The sequence below is a fragment of the Electrona antarctica genome, assembly GCF_951216825.1.
Source record: "Electrona antarctica genome assembly, chromosome: 15".
Lineage (NCBI taxonomy): Eukaryota > Metazoa > Chordata > Actinopteri > Myctophiformes > Myctophidae > Electrona > Electrona antarctica.
In genome coordinates this window covers 6,214,651-6,232,123 of record NC_136796.1, presented here as the reverse complement: position 1 = coordinate 6,232,123, position 17,473 = coordinate 6,214,651, and the positions used below count along the sequence as shown (strand labels likewise).

Sequence of the window (17,473 nt, the reverse complement as noted above, 5' to 3'; positions counted from 1 at the left end):
CTGTGACTGTGTAGTCTAGTCCTGGGCTGAGCGTGTTCTGAACCTTTAATTAATACTGTGACTGTGTAGTCTAGTCCTGGGCTGAGCGTGTTCTGAACCTTTATTACTGTGACTGTGTAGTCTAGTCCTGGGCTGAGCGTGTTCTGAACCTTTAATTAATACTGTGACTGTGTAGTCTAGTCCTGGGCTGAGCGTGTTCTGAACCTTTAATACTGTGACTGTGTAGTCTAGTCCTGGGCTGAGCGTGTTCTGAACCTTTATTACTGTGACTGTGTAGTCTAGTCCTGGGCTGAGCGTGTTCTGAACCTTTAATTAATACTGTGACTGTGTAGTCTAGTCCTGGGCTGAGCGTGTTCTGAACCTTTAATACTGTGACTGTGTAGTCTAGTCCTGGGCTGAGCGTGTTCTGAACCTTTAATACTGTGACTGTGTAGTCTAGTCCTGGGCTGAGTGTGTTCTGAACCTTTAATACTGTGACTGTGTAGTCTAGTCCTGGGCTGAGCGTGTTCTGAACCTTTAATACTGTGACTGTGTAGTCTAGTCCTGGGCTGAGCGTTTCTGAACCTTTGACTCGGGTGTTTCTACAGATTTTGGGTAATTTTGTAATAAAGTTTATTTTGTTGAAATAAAAGCTTATTTTGTTGTTTATTTCTCTGACAATACACTATGACGTGAAATTCTCCTTTCATTGTCAATGGGAATTTAATGTTTGTGTATGACAGAAATCTACACTAATAGCTGAATATAGGAGGCCCTCAAAAATAATAAGAGAAAAGAGAAATGACAGTTACCGTGTGGCGGTCCCCAGGGGGTCCCTGTACTGTACTGTCACACCCCAAATCATCAGACTGTGTGTGTGTGTGTGTGTGTGTGTGTGTGTGTGTGCGTGTGTGCGTGTGTGCGTGTGCGCGTGTGCGCGTGCGTGCGTGCGTGTGTGCGCGCGCGTGCATGTGGGGCTGCGCAACAGTGACACTTGGTTGTGAAAACCAACCAATGCTATTTTCGTGCTCGGACACAGCCAGCCAGAGACACACAAAGCTCCGTAGAGGAGTGGTTGGTTGCACCACTCAAAAATGAAATGTAGAGATTTTTCAACATATATTTTACGTGAACGGAAATGACAAACGGATGACTCACTTTGAGGATAGGAATTCTTTGAGGTTATAGTTTTGAGTTTGGGTAGGGAGTCGACAACCTTTACCTCTTTTGGTAGGTTATTTTATTCCACATTTTCATGGCAGGATAATAGAATAGCATTTGTACATGTTGGAGCCACGGTGTTCTATTAAAGTGAAAGTTACTTTCCTTTAACCCATTTAGGCCTGACGTCGAAATATTTTATTTTTAAAGTATTCTGAAAGAATATATTTTCAAAGATTTGTGCCGCATTTTCACGATTTTTCTAAAATAGCAGACCTACAAGCTCGTAGCGCGCCACTCGGTGGCGCGCTATGAGCTTGTAGATCTGCTATTTTTCAATAGCTAAAGCATAACATAATGCTTTTTGTATTTTTTATTTTTGTTTAGGTTTCCTGAGCTCACCCAAAAAAACCTGAACTTTGAACATTCAGTAGATTTTCTGTGGTTTGGGGTTTTCTGAATAATTAGGCTCAAACACGTGCTCTGATTTGCCTGTGGACTGTGATGTAACAGTCCACAAATGATGCTGCGCACGTGTGCGCCTCGTTAGTGCATGGGACTGTTCAGGGGCCCTCAGTAGTTTTAACCCATTTAGGCCTGACCTCAACATTTAAAAAACAATCTTCTAAATCCTCCAGTTTTCTGAAATAAATATTTTCACGATTTTTCAAAAATAGCAGATCTACAAGCTCGTAGCGCGCCACTCGGTGGCGTGCTATGAGCTTGTAGATCTGCTTTTTTTCAATAGCTAAATTATAACAATGTTTAAAACATCAAAAGGGGTTCCCGTCCCAAAATGGGTTAAAATAGTTTGAGTTGAAATGTGGTGTTTTTGGTTTTGAAAGTAATGAGGACAAGACAATGGATAAGACATGTGGAGCGCGGGCATTATTTTTTCATATAGATTCATACTGGGAGCCTATTTTCTTCAGTCCATCAATTATTCTTTTTTTTTGTGGATACTTTATCCGCTTTGAAGGAATGTGACGAACAAAGCAAAGCATTCAAAGTTTCATGAGGAGAGAGAAGAAAAAAACAGTATTCCTTTCATTAACGCAGCTCGGGTGGCTTGTGGTTAGAGACTGGGAGGTCGGGGTTCGATTCCCCGACCGGGTCATCATTCCAAAGAACTACAAAAAGAAATTGGGACCCACAATGCCTCCCTGCTTGGCACGGCACCGAGTGCCACGCTACGAGCTTGTAGATCTGCCATTTTTGAAAAATCGTGAGTGCAAACGTTTTTAACTCAGATATTTGCACCACTAACATGGAAACAGTTTTATTCTCCGTTGAGCGATTGTCTTCTTTTCTGTATTTATTTTAGTTCCAGGTTCACTCCTCAAGGGCACAAAACAACGTTTGTTTTTCCCGGTTCCACAAGGAGTTTGATTGATTGTTCTAATAGAAGGGCTTGCTGCAGGCCTGTACAAAACACATTCTTAACTTCGGATAAGTACATACTGTATACTCATATCTAGACAACGATATCAGTTGCTTTCAACAATACCATTATGTGGAAATGACTTAACCCATTTAGACCTGAGGACGATTCTACAAAATGCCTTCTAAATCCTGACAGTTTTCTGAAAAACCTCATGTTTCTATATGTCAGTGGTTCTGAAACTATTTCATGTCAAGGACCCCTAGAATTATATGCATTTGGCCGCCAACCCCATCTCAAAATATGTAGTTCCAGGGACCTCCCCCAGAAGCAAAGATTTGAGTTAAAAACAAAGATTTGCGCCACGTTTTTCACGATTTTTCAAAAATAGCAGACTTACAACAAGACCTATGAGCTTGTAGATCTGCTATTCTTCAACAGCTAAAGCATAACATAATGCTTAAAACACCCGCCCAAGGCCCAGGCGGTGGCGTAACCGTCTGGGCACCCGACTGGTAATCCAGTCGCAGTGTACTGCATGTCTTCCCCCATCTCTCTCCCGTTTCCTGTCAGCCTACTGTCTGTCACTTCAAAAACCAATAAAAGGCGTAAGCCGCAAAAAAATATCTTAAGAAAAAAAAAAAAAAACACCCGCCCAAAATGGGTTAAAATGCGACAAGTTCTCCATAACTGCTGGAAAAGCAGCTATGCGTGTATGGAGAATAATAACAATCACATTTTCGAGCTTGCAGACCAGCTACTTTTAATGCTTTTGTGCGACGCTGTAGTGTGATCAAGTAGGGCGTTAATTTACGAAAAACCACAAAATAAAAGTTAGATTATGGAGAGAAGAGGTTTGTGTCCGACAGCATCGATATGACTTGTATTATTTTCTCCATCTCTCTCTCTCTCTCCCTCTCTCTCTCTCTCTCTCTCCATCTCTCTCTCTCTCTCTCCCTCTCTCTCTCTCTCTCTCTCTCTCTCTCTCCATCTCTCTCTCCATCTCTCTCTCTCTCTCTCTCTCCCTCTCTCTCTCTCTCTCTCTCTCTCTCTCTCTCTCTCTCTCTCTCTCTCTCTCTCTCTCTCTCTCTCTCTCTCTCTCTCTCCCCTGCAGTCCAGTGTGGAGTCCCTGCGGGACGGCCTGTATGCGGTGCCTCCTCCTCAGAGCCTGGGCTCCCAGCTGGAGCTGCTGGTGGAGCGCACGGAGGACTTCACCGACTCGGCCTACACCAGCCACGAGCAGCGGCAGGCCATCCTGGACCGCTGCCAGGCGGTCAGGACGGACACCCAGCGGCTGCTGAGCGCCTGGGTGGACGCGGTATGTACTGTAGGCTACTGTGGCCCCTTTTCCACCGGTTGGGAACCGGTTCAGTTCAGAACCAGTTCTTAGTCCAGTCCATGAGCCAGACCTCCAAAATTGGAACGTTATGAATGAGTGTGCAAAACCATACCTATATTAAATTGTTTATAGGATCAATATAAGTCAATTAATATATGATAACCCTTCCACAGTAGTAGCTTTTTCATATTTATCGCACATTTTGTAATTTTCACCTACAGTAGGCCTATACGTGATAGGTGAATAGGTAAAAATGTAATTAATAGTCACCATGAAACTTCCCCAGTTGATTACTTACACGAAGACAATGATTTATTGTATTACACGTTTTCTGAAATTGTACATTTAAATATGCAAATTATGCATTATGTAGGAAAATATGCAAAAAATAGAAAATATGAAAAAGCTACTACTGTGGAAGCCTTATCATATATTAATTTACTTATATTGAGCCTATAAACAATTTAATATAGGTATGGTTTTGCACACTCAATTCATAATTACCATAAAAACCAATTTTAGAGGTCTGGCTCATGGACTAAAAACTGGTTCTGAACTGAACCGGTTCCCAACCGGTGGAAATGGGGTCTGTATCTACTGTAGCCTGTAGGCCAGAGGTTCCCAAACTTTTTCATGTCAAGGACTCCCAAATTGACATTAATTAGACACTATTACCACCACTTGAAAAGGTATGCCAGGGACCCCCATAAGAGAGAAGTTTTACGTCTCTAGCAGAGATTCTCTTTCAAGGACCCCCATTTTGACATGCATATTAGTCTACAGACCCCCATTTAATGGCATTTCTATCTCTGGGACCCCCAATTTAGATTGTAAAATCAATGTTACATTAACTATGAGAGTGTACAAATGGAACCAAACGGACTCTTTCTTTCTTTCTTGTGTTCCTGCCTGTGTTCTGAATTCATGCTTCCTTCCACATAATGGCACAGTAGAAGTGAATGCCAGGCCCTTTTTGAAGGGAAACAAAACGCCTTTTCAAACACTGAACATGGTGTCAAATGAAAGCCTGTCTCAAAGTATAGAGTGTGAAAACACTTGCGGTCTCATTTGCAGCTTAAATACATTCTGTGGCACATTTTATCCAAAAACATTTCTCACAGCAGGAGCTGACAATAAATTCAAACAAATGTTTGTGTTTGCAATGTTTTTTTTGTTTTTTTTTAGTATGTGGTCATTGTCAGGCAGAAACCTTATATCTCCATATTTCATGCACTCTGTCCGTGTGTGTGTCCGTCCGTGTGTGTACAGCTAATCTCCAGCACCGCTAACCCGTTCAATGCCAAATTTTGCACACACACTCCCTGTATGCCAACAACGAACCTCTTCCCCAAACTTTCCAGAACGGCCTGTTATAGCGCCACCAGGAGGCCGACTTTTGAAAAACATTTTTTTTGCTATTCCTCCAGATTCTGTCCAAAAATCTCGCAAATCGTTACATACTATCTCTATAATCATGTGTTGAAGACGGATCTGTCCAATATTTCTTATTCCATCCTTATTGGCTAACATTGGCTTTCAAAGTTTGCAGGATTAACCCGTTTTTAACAAAAGGCCTCAAATCATGAAGGCAGCGTGCAATTTACGTGAAATCTTTCACGCACTTTCCTACTAGGCTGAGGAATATATCCCACCCTTTTCAAATTGGCCTGTTATAGCGCCACCAACAGGTGGAGCTTTGCAAAACACATTTTTGGAACAAAATGCCTCAGATCATGAACGCAGCGTGCAATTTACGTGAAATCTTTCACAGACTGGTATACTTCATATTTATATTCTCCTCTCTTTATCTGTCTGTGCGTGCGTGCGTGCGTGCGTGTGTATGCGTGCGTGTGCCTATGCGTGTGTGTGTGTGTGCCTGCGTGCGAGCAGCAGTCTGCCCAGGCCAAGGAGCCCACAGAGGAGATGGAGGTGTGCATCTTGAAGACGGGCCAGAGCATCCACGACCTCAGGAGAGAGGTGAGGTCATAGGTCAATGAGGTCAAAGCATCTGGGCAGGGACTTCACCGCTGTTTCAAACAAGCGTGTATTAGGGGCGGCGGTGGTTCAGGGGTAGAGTGCCTGGATGGTAACCGCAAGGTTGCCAGTTCAAACCCGGGCTCCCCCAGAGTTACTGTCGAAGTGTCCTTGAGCAAGACACTGAACCCCAAATTGCTCCCGATGTGCTGGTTGGTACCTTGCATGGTTTCCGCTGCCATCGGTGCAGGCGCGCAGCTACGGGTGGGCCTGGGTGGGCCGCGGCCCACCCATATAGAGAGCTGGACCACCCATCGATTTAAAAAAAAAAAAAAATGTTTTTTAATTTTTTTTATATAAATACATAATAAGTTTCATAATGTCTTTCTTTCTTTCAGTAAATATGTTTTTGTTGTGTTTTTTACATGATCATCTTGCTTAATATGAATAAACAGGCTGTCGGTTCTTTTTCACTAATGTGCCTAGACTAGCCTTTTTAAGACCCAGGTTTTTGGCCTAGACTATAGTCTATAGGATGCGATCATGCAAGTTGTTACGTCCACTTCCTGAGACTGCTGCTGCAGAGCCATGTGGAGATGTTTACTTTTTGTTTCATTAATTTTTGTCGTTCCGGGGCCGTAGCACGCCGACAAATCTGATAAACTAAAAATAGACTAGGTCGCGGACGCGGTGACAATACTGTGGATTATGCTTTTCTAAATCTTCCGAAGTTCCGACGCCTCAGCAGTCAGCAACAAGGTATTTGGAATGGATTGGAAGCTTGTTTTGTGATTTTTCCACGTTGATGCTTTAGTTTCAAACAAAGGCTATTTATTTCTGCAGCTTGAAGAGATACGTTAGAGTGTGTGTGTGTGTGTGTGTGTGTGTGTGTGTCGTGTGTGTGTGTGTGTGTGACGGGGACGGTAAACACTAAACGCCACAACTACGAGAGAGAGAGAGAGAGAGAGAGAGAGAGAGAGAGAGAGAGAGAGATGGGGAGGGAGAGAGGGAAGGGGGAGAGAGAGAGAGAGAGAAAAAGAGAGAGAGAGATTTCTTACTTAGTGACACTTGAGTCAATTTTCGCCACTCCTCCGACAGGCGTGCATGCATGTGTGTGTGTGTGTTTGTGAGTGTGAGACAGACGTATTTGAAGCGTTCCAGCGGGTCTGTCTGTCTTGTTAATGTTAACTAAAGCCGGTAAAAATAAGAACTGCCTGGCTGTCACTCTGGGGGCAATATAACCCGAAATATAACCGAAATACGCCAAATAAATAAATAAATAACCGATTAACCCCACTCGCGTGTGCGCGAGTGCGTGACCACCACGCACGCGCGCTGCGTGAGCGTGCGTGCCGGCCCACCTAGCCATAGCGAGGCCCATCTAGAATCGCATTTCTGGCTGCGCCTCTGCATCGGTGTATGAATGTGTGTGTGAATGGGTGAATGTAATGCACAATCTCTGTAAAGCGCCTTGGATAAAGGCGCCATATAAATGCACCATTTACCATTTACCATTTATTCTCTCTCCCATGGATTAAAGTTCTCAGTCGCCACGACTGATTTCAGTCATTTGGGTTCCATAGAAGTCATCGTGCCTTCTATAGAAGTGTGTCCTGCACCAACAATATGCTGTCTCATATATATTTACAACACGTCGGCCTGGGCCGTGGCTCAGCGGTCCAGGCACCTTGGCTGGTAATCCAGTCTGGCAGTGTGCCGCGGGTTCGACTCCCGATCACGATGGCCTTTACTGTGTGTCTTCCCCCATCTCTCTCCCCATTTCCTGTCAGCCTACTGTCTGTCCCTCCATAAAAACATATATAAAATAAAGGTGAAAGCCAAAAAAAGCTTACAACACGTCGCAGTGCCTATTTTCGGTTATCAGTTAATTCAAGAAAACCCTAATGATCTCAGATATTTCATAAGCGCACGCGTTAAAGCCTCAAATATGCAATTTCTTCATCTTGTTAACTATGTGGCTACCAAAACCGAGATTTCTTTCAAATTGCTGCGCCGAGTCCGACCGAAATCCGATTATTTCCGACATTCCGAGAGACCCGACCCAGCTGAGCCAGGCAGACATAAATGTGGACTATATAGAAATAATATAACGTATTGACCAATTACCATTTTATGATTAAAGCGTGAGAGAGAGACAGAGAGAGAGACACAGACAGACAGAGAGAGAGAGAGACTGCGCGCTGCAGTAGAGGGTGAGAGAGAGACACAGACAGACAGAGAGAGACAGACAGACAGAGAGAGACAGAGAGAGAGACACAGACGGACAGAGAGAGAGACTGCGCGCTGCAGTAGAGGGTGAGAGAGAGACAAAAAAGAGTCTCGTCTCTTCTCGTCTCCTCAGCGTGCGTGCATTTAATATTAACCAAACGGATTATTTGTTTTTTTACACACAATCAGAGTTTTAGCAGAAGCAGATACATCATGCATGTACCGGTCTTGGCGGAATGGAATATTATAATATATTATTACTTATAAACAGCTCCTATACTTTGTTCTCTTCTTTGTCCACGTGTGGGGAATGGGATACACAGGAGAGTTGTCATGGTTGCTTTAATCCTTCTTATATTCATTTGATTTGAGCTTTGCTAGTTTGCTTTCACCTCGTCGAGGTCAACACTGTTGTCGGGATCCGTGATCGTGATATAAAGTATAATTGATCCGTGATCGTGATATAAAGTATAATTGATCCGTGATCGTGATATAAAGTATAATTGATCCGTGATCGTGATATAAAGTATAATTGATCCGTGATCGTGATATAAAGTATAATTGATCCGTGATCGTGATATAAAGTATAATTGATCCGTGATCGTGATATAAAGTATAATTGCATGCCGGTGTTTTCATTCAAATCAGCACAAGGCAAAACCATGCAGGACGGGGCTTGAATTGTGTGGTAAGTCTTGCGCTGCTGATCCTAAATCAGCCTAATAATCATCACACGTAACACAGCCGTTCGTGTCGCTGCAACACTAACCTGATCCTAGGTCAGCCTAAATGATCACACTTTAAACAGAACTTTTTTCCCCGTTTTTCTCCTCTGCAGCGATGCGGAGCAGGAGCGCACATGCAGCGGACAGAGAAAGAGAGTAGGCCTATATTAGCCTGGCTAATAAGCCAGACTCAAATCACACTGTCTTGTGGTATTTGAGTCTGGAGATGCTGTGTATGGATCTTGTTTCCCGGGGGGCGGGTTCAAACATTTTCTCTTTGACGCAATTGGTTAGAGCTACTGTCAGTCAAAGGTCTCAAGCATTGAACGTCACTGTACCAAAGCCCGCCCATATTGCATACCGTGTCCCGATTGGCCACACCAGTTCTCTGGTGTAGGAAATGGGCGTACAATTGAGCCTCTCCAGACCGTAATCCGCCGGCAGGCTTTTTTTTTTTGCCAACGGCTGATTCGGTCTGGCTTATTAGCCAGGCTAGGCCTATATAGCCTCAGTCAGACTGGCACACAATCACACACTGAATGAATATTTCATTAACATTTGCAACAACAACAAAAAAGCACAGACAGTCACAGTTCACACACACAGTAGCCTACGGGTCTTCTCGGATACACTGGGATATTGCACATAATGATTGACAGACCCGAGTTCCGAGGGGGATACGTCCGATTCCGACCCGGTCCGAGTGATTATGATAAAACACGACTCCGGACCCGAGTGGGTCTCGGGTCCATTCGGGTAATTTCGGAGTCGGGGATCCGGTGAAGAGCTCTACAACAGAGCCCATAGCCCATGGAAACTCTGTGGCTTACGACAGCTCGACAGAGTTCACAAATAAAATAAAATAAACGCAAATAAATAAGCTTTGATTCGTGGACAAAATGACCTCCGTCATAACAGTCAAAACTGTTACTTTTCAGGATTCAGATAAAAAAAGTCTGCTACTTTTGATGCTTTTGTGTGACGCCGTGGTGTGATCAAATAGGGCGTTCATTTACGATACAGAATATGGAGCCAATGGTCAATACCTGACCAGTTCAGATCAATGATTCAATGGTCAATACCTGACCAGTTCAGATCAATGATTCAACCCACAGAGTGAGAAGAAACAGACAGACAGAAGAAACAGACAGAAGGACATTGTTAGTACAGTTCACTTCACACACTTCTGAGATGTGATAAATAAAACCTCTCCTCTCTCATCTCCTCTCTCCTACCTTCTCCTCCTCTCCTCTCTCCTACCCTCTCCTCCTCTGATCTCTCCTATCTCCTCTCCTCTCCTCTCCCCTCCTCTCCTCTCCTCTCCTCTCCTCTCCTCTCCTCTCCCCTCCCCTCCCCTCCTCTCCTCTCCTCTCCTCTCCTCTCCCCTCCCCTCCTCTCAGCTCCATAAGGTAGCGGTGGGCCGTACCTCAGACCTGTTGAAGCTGCACGGGGAGCAGCTGCCCCTCAGGTCACTGAAAACATCAGGCGCCGAGGGCAACCAGGAGGCTGTGGCCCAGTACGCCCACACCCTCCACGAGCAGAAGGAACAGCTGGTGGAGGTGGGTGGAGGAGGAGGATGTGAAGGAGGAGGAGGAGGAGGTGGAGGAGGAGGAGGAGGAGTGGAGGAGGAGGAGGAGGAGGAGGAGGAGGGTGGTAGTGCTGCCGCCGTCACACTGAATGACCTGGTGTTTGCACATCGTTGCTGTCGGCCAGAATCACTTCACAATTCAATATATATTTGTACCTCAGTGTATCCAAACTTTTTTGTTTTCATAAATTAAATGCCTACTGGTATACATGTACAAACATGTAAATACATATACTACGCCCTCAAACTATGTGAAGACATGGGACTGTCACTGTCACTACAGAACCCTATGTGAAGACATGGGACTGTCACTGTCACTACAGAACCCACCAAAAACAAATGTTAATAAACAACGTACATTTGTGAAAAGTAAAATAAGTCACCTTCAATCGTTTTCAGATTGATATATCAACCCACTGAGGAGAAACGTATTCCTCATTTTAAATGTGTCTGATCAGTGCTGTGTGTGTGTGTGTGTGTGTGTGTGTGTGTGTGTGCACGCGTGTGTGCGCGTGTGTGTGTGCGTGTGCATGTGTTTGTATGTGCGTCTGCAGACGTGTCGACTGCTGTGCCACGTGTCGGGGACAGAGCCCCTGGAGATCACCTGCATCCACGCTGAGGAGACCTTCCACGTCATTGGACCACAGGTGACATTCTACCAGAGTGTAGAGTAGGAGAGTAGCGACACGCTTTGATCTCGCCGCCAAGCAGGTGCCTATGGGCTATAGTTCCAAACCTATGGGCTATAGTTCCAAACCTATGGGCTAAGGTTCCAAACCTATGGGCTATAGTTCCAAACCTATGGGCTATAGTTCCAAACCTATGGGCTATAGTTCCAAACATATGGGCTATAGTTCCAAACATATGGGCTATAGTTCCAAACATATGGGCTATAGTTCCAAACATATGGGCTATAGTTCCAAACCTATGGGCTATAGTTCCAAACCTATGGGCTATAGTTCCAAACCTATGGGCTATAGTTCCAAACCAATGGGCTATAGTTCCAAACCTATGGGCTATAGTTCCAAACCTATGGGCTATAGTTCCAAACCTATGGGCTATAGTTCCAAACATATGGGCTATAGTTCCAAACATATGGGCTATAGTTCCAAACATATGGGCTATAGTTCCAAACCTATGGGCTATAGTTCCAAACCTATGGGCTATAGTTCCAAACCGATGGGCTATAGTTCCAAACATTGCTCCTATGGCTGGAACTATCCCATTGAGATGGGAATGAGCACTTCCGCATTCCATTGTTACAATGGGAGTCAGCGCTAGTGTCGCCACTCTCTTACTATATTCTACCCCCTAAATCACCGACCTATCGAATCACAGGTAACATTCTTCCCCCTAAACCCCCGACCTATCGAATCACAGGTAACATTCTGCCCCCTAAACCCCAGACCTATCGAATCACAGGTAACATTCTGCCCCCTAAACCCCAGACCTATCGAATCACAGGTACCATTCTACCTCTTAAACCCCAGACCTATCGAATCACAGGTACCATTCTACCCCCTAAACCCCCGACCTATCGAATCACAGGTAACATTCTGCCCCCTAAACCCCCGACCTATCGAATCACAGGTAACATTCTGCCCCCTAAACCCCCGACCTATCGAATCACAGGTAACATTCTGCCCCCTAAACCCCCGACCTATCGAATCACAGGTAACATTCTGCCCCCTAAACCCCCGACCTATCGAATCACAGGTAACATTCTGCCCCCTAAACCCCAGACCTATCTGTGACCGACTAGTCACTACCCAGGGCAAGGAAGGACACACCACAGGGCAGCTTCCTTACGTTTGTAGCTTTTATTCCTCCAAGTCAAGGGAATAACACATTGAAAGCATCACAATATTAGTTTACACAGGCGAGTAGATGGTTCTCCACTGTCCGGACAGACGCTCTCTTTTGAGTGTTTGTGGAGATGACTGATTTATCCTGTTGTGCCTTGATCAAGTCCATGCACAACAGGTGCGCAGCCACACCCAGCTCTGAGTCCAGTTCTAGTTTGACTCAGGCCAGGTGTAACTGCTTAAATCAGTCATCCTCCCTCTCACATACCCCCCTCGTTAAACTGAGGCTGGGGAGAATCCCCAGCCGAAACCTACTCCCCCCCCCCCATACCAAGCAAAAAAAAAATCTTAACATCAGACTCTGACACAGGGTTACCATTCCTAACATAAACAACAACAGACTCTGAAACAGGGTTGCTATACCTAACATAATAAAACCACTCAAACAACATTGTCCCACACACTTCCCCAATGTCCAGCTCCACCCTCCCCCTCACTCCCGGAGACCAGAGGCATGGGCTGCTGACCAGGTTGGCAGAGGTGGTTCTGGGCTTATGCTGCTGCAGGGGCTGCTTGGACAGGCTGTGAGGAGGCTCACCAGTGGAGTCACGATCGTGGCTTGTTGGGGGGTTCTCCAGCTGCAGGCCGTTGTCCACGGTGGCTGATGCTCTGCTTCCCCACCCTCAGGTGGACAACACTGTTGCCTTCCGCTACTGCTGAGGAGTGCTGGGGTTTGTAGCTAGGCCGATGTCCAGATTGCTGGGACCTGTAGTCGGGCTCGTTGGTCCTCACCAGGACACTGGGTGGCTGGTCCTCACCAGGATGCCGTTCACACGTAGCCCGGCTCCGTGGCCCCGTCATTTCATGCAAGTACTGTAGTCCTTGCAAAAGGCGCTGGTGATTGCGCCGGTAACTTCTGTCCATCGGCCTTTCCTTTGCTTGGTCCAACTGCTGCCGCTGTGCCTCTGCCTGTTGCAGGCGCGTGTCGATAGCAAGCTATGCCTGAAACTGATGCTGCTGAAGAGTGGCAGTGTTCTGCTGCACCTCCGCACAGTCCCAGGAGTTCACTGCTGTCCCTCCATGTCCCTGTTCAGGCTCCAAATGTGACCGACTAGTCACTACCCAGGGCAAGGAAGGACACAACACAGGGCAGCTTCCTTATGTTTGTAGCTTTTATTCCTCCAAGTCAAGGGAATAACACATTGAAAGCATCACAATATTAGTTTACACAGGCGAGTAGATGGTTCTCCACTGTCCGGACAGACGCTCTCTTTTTAGTGTTTGTGGAGATGACTGATTTATCCTGTTGTGCCTTGATCAAGTCCATGCGCAACAGGTGCGCAGCCACACCCAGCTCTGAGTCCAGTTCTAGTTTGACTCAGGCCAGGTGTAACTGCTTAAATCAGTCATCCTCCCTCTCACATAGAATCACAGGTAACATTCTGCCCCCTAAACTCCCGACCTATCGAATCACAGGTAACATTCTACCCCCTAAACCCCCGACCTATCGAATCACAGGTAACATTCTGCCCCCTAAACCCCCGACCTATCGAATCACAGGTACCATTCTGCCCCCTAAACCCACCGACCTATCGAATCACAGGTAACATTCTGCCCCCTAAACCCCCGACCTATCGAATCACAGGTAACATTCTGCCCCCTAAACCCACCGACCTATCGAATCACAGGTAACATTCTGCCCCCTAAACCCCCGACCTATCGAATCACAGGTAACATTCTACCTCCTAAACCCCCGACCTATCGAATCACAGGTAACATTCTGCCCCCTAAACCCCCGGCCTTCACACTGGCATTGTTATGGTCGTCGTCAGGCAGAAACCGCTGCGTTCAGACCTGGACAGTTAGAGCGGCGCGATTACATTCAAAGTCAATGCAAAGGTGAGAAATTACGCGACTGGGCGCGGCACGAACAGGGCTACGCCTATGAAGCGAACGGCCGCCTGGTATCTTCGCCCCAAGCTGAAAAAATCCAACTGAAGTGGCGTTCGCTTCAACCCCGAGCCGTCTTGTGTGAACGAGCAGGTCTATTTGCTTACACTGCCAAAGTTAAATTACAGTGTCTACAGCCAACGCAACACAAGCGAAGGGTTTTTGTTTTTTCAGCTCTGACCTGCGCGACCAAAGTGAAGCGATTGAAGCGACTGGGTCAACCTTGACCCTTGACTGTCTTGTATACAGTATATGCTTGACTATTTATTTTATGTTATTTTTTTTGATACACAAAGAAGGGATAGGACCCGATAAGTTTTTAACTAAACTTCTTCCTATCCCTTTTTCGAACAAAACTATAAGGATATTAGATATACCTTGTTTTATTTTTTGTTTTATTATTATTTTAAATCTAGTTCTTCCTTTATTTCCATTGCCTGTTATTTTATGTTTTAATATGTTCGAAAAAAAAAAGAAAAAAGAACTGGAAATGAATCAGGTTTGAACGGGGAGCGTACCTATGTTCCCCAGCATGCAAAAAAGGTTCTTTGTTCCCCACTTAGAATAAACCTAAATCTAAACCAGAAACCTAACCTAGTAATTTTAGTAATTCTAGTAAGACTAAAAGTATTTTAGCAACTTAGTCTTAGTGTTACTTTATTTCAGTCTTTGAACAATCCATTGAACTTTAGGCCTGCCTAGGCTACTTAAACTATCTAGTCTTAGCCAACTAAAAATTAACACTGGCATAAAATAAACTAAAACATAATTGCTCAGACTCTTCAACAAAGATGGCAAAACCAAACATTCTTTGTTCTGTACTTATACATACAATTGTATAGTACAAAACACTGTCCTTAAACCAGAAACCTAACGCTAACCCTAAACCCTAAGGTAAGTGGGGAACATAGAACCTGGGGAACATAGGGATGACCCCGTTTGAACGCACCTTTATCTCAATATTCTAACTTTTTGGGGGGGGGTTTTCTCGTAAATGAATGCCTTACTGGCCTACTTGATCACACTACAGTGTCACACAAATCAAAAGTAGCAGATCTGCAAGTTGTTAATGTGTAGCCAAGCCAACTTGCAATTGTTTCTTACAAAATGGAACCATTCCTTCAGACATTTTCCGCCACATAACGCAGTGTGGATAATGGGTACGCATCACTCCTGACAGAACAATTAACTCACACTACCCTCCCTTTTCTTTTAAAAGGCCAGGCGTCCACAAATAGGAAACAATCGACTAATAAATAGGGAGATGCAATCGATTTGGCTCAAATTGAATCTGAGCAGCAGCAGCGTTTTGTTTAAACCATTCTGGGCGGGAAACCCTTTTGTAATATAATATTTGGGGGTCCTTGACATGAAATATTGAGCACCACTGATATAGAAACATGAGGTATTCCAGAAAACTCTCATGATTTAGAAGACTTTCTTTTTTAATTCGACGTCAGGCCTAAATGGGTTAATTTACCGCTCCTATTGTGTCTTCCGGGTGCCACAGAGATTGGGGTGCGCTAATCAGCTAATGAGAATGAAATGGAGCCTAAGCGATATCCCACTTAGAGGCCGAGGTGAGGGGAAAACGATTCAATTATCTCCCCGTCTCTCTCTCTCTCTCTCTCTCTCCTCTCTCCCCGTCTCTCTCTCTCTCTCTCTCTCTCTCTCTCTCTCTCTCTCTCTCTCTCTCTCTCTCTCTCTCTCTCTCTCTCTCTCTCTCTCTCTCTCTCTCTCTCCTGCACCCCTCCGATCCGCCAACAACCATATCCCACATCTAATTATGTTTGCTCTGGGAAAGCGGCCATGCCAGTAATTATTAATCGTGCTCGGAGGAGCCCCCAGATTGGGTTCCTGTTTGCCAGAGGAGAGGAGAGGAGAGGAGAGGAGAGGAGAGCTGCGTGATGTCAGGGCCGGACAGCATGGCGCGTGACAGCATGGCACCACCCCCACGCCCGCGGTAATGACTCTACTCCTGCAGACAGTGCAGAGCTGAAGGGGTCACATCCGGTGAGAAGGTCACGGCGTGGGGTGTTGATATACTGTAGCTCTGCACTGTCTGTCTGGAGTAAATAGTCTGGAGGCTAATTAGCTATTAAACCTTACATTGTGTGTCTGTCTTCGAGGGCTTATATTATATATCCTCGACTCAAACTCAAACTTGTATTTATGCAGCACATTTAACACGTACCAGGTCAACCACAAAGTGCTATGCTTTGCTACAAACAAAAACAAATGCAATGCAATAGCATACAGTGAAACACAAACACAAGCAAAACATTAGCCCCAGTAAGGGAAAACATCAGCTCAGTCGTTATTCATTATTAATAGAGTTAAAAATTACAATCGACTGGGCAGCTCTAATGTGTACGGGCAAATTGTTCCAGAGAGCGTGCGTGCGCATGTGCGTGCGCGCGCATGTGCGTGCGTGTGCGTGTGTGCAAGTGCAAGATGCCAACTGCATCATTTCTTTAAATGCAGTCACTCAAACCAGTTGTGTGTTATTGAATGAGTAGGAAAGGTTGCATAACGTAAGTCATTTTTCCTTCACACGCAAAGACAGTGAAGGCTTCGATAAGGCTTCGAAAAGCTGTGGAGTTTGTTTGTTGCATAAGGAGTGAGTCATGCATTGTAGACTTTAAGATATTTTTCTTTTGCGGCTTACGCCTTTTATTGGTTTTTGAAGGGACAGACAGTAGGCTGACAGGAAACGGGAGAGAGATGGGGGGAAGACATGCAGTAAAGGCCGTGTCGGGCTCGGGAGTCGAACCCGCGGCACACTTGGACTGGATTACCAGTCGGGTGCCCAGACGGTTACGCCACCGCCTGGGCTGCATTGTAGACTTGATAACAACAGTGAAAACTCCAAGGCTGATGACAATGGCTTTAACCCATTTAGTGCCTGACATCGACATTTAGAAAATGTCTTCTAAATCCTGACAGTTTTCTGAAATACCTCATGTTTCTGTATCAGTGGTGCTCAATATTTCATGTCAAGGACCCCAAAGATTATATGTAATCGGCCGCCGACCCCCATCTGAAAATATGTTGTTCCAGGGACCTCCCCAGAAGCAAAGATTTGAGTTAAAAACGTTCACTCTGAAAGAATATATATTCAAAGATTTGCTCCACATTTTCACAATTTTTCAAAAATAGCAGACTTACAAGCTCATAGCGCGCCACAGCGCGCCGCCGAGTGGCGCGCTATTATCTGTATTTATCTGTATTTGGCCCCCCATCTGCCCCCCATCTGAAAATATGATGTTCCAGGGACCCCCCCCCCCCCCCCCCCCCTCCCAGAGAAAGATTTGTGTTTCAATATTTTGTATTAAGCAGAAA

The 17,473-nt window shown here is 45.3% G+C and overlaps 1 protein-coding gene across 1 annotated transcript in view; it reads left to right on the top strand.

Annotated features, from left to right (window-relative positions):
• Window positions 1-17,473, top strand: part of ctnnal1 (catenin (cadherin-associated protein), alpha-like 1) — a 154,992-nt gene that overhangs the window by 113,969 nt on the left and 23,550 nt on the right. The window contains exons 7-10 of the mRNA XM_079523291.1: window positions 3,636-3,839; window positions 5,751-5,837; window positions 10,189-10,347; window positions 10,931-11,023. Of these exons, the coding sequence (XP_079379417.1) occupies window positions 3,636-3,839; window positions 5,751-5,837; window positions 10,189-10,347; window positions 10,931-11,023 (543 nt within the window). The remainder of the gene's footprint in view (window positions 1-3,635; window positions 3,840-5,750; window positions 5,838-10,188; window positions 10,348-10,930; window positions 11,024-17,473) is intronic.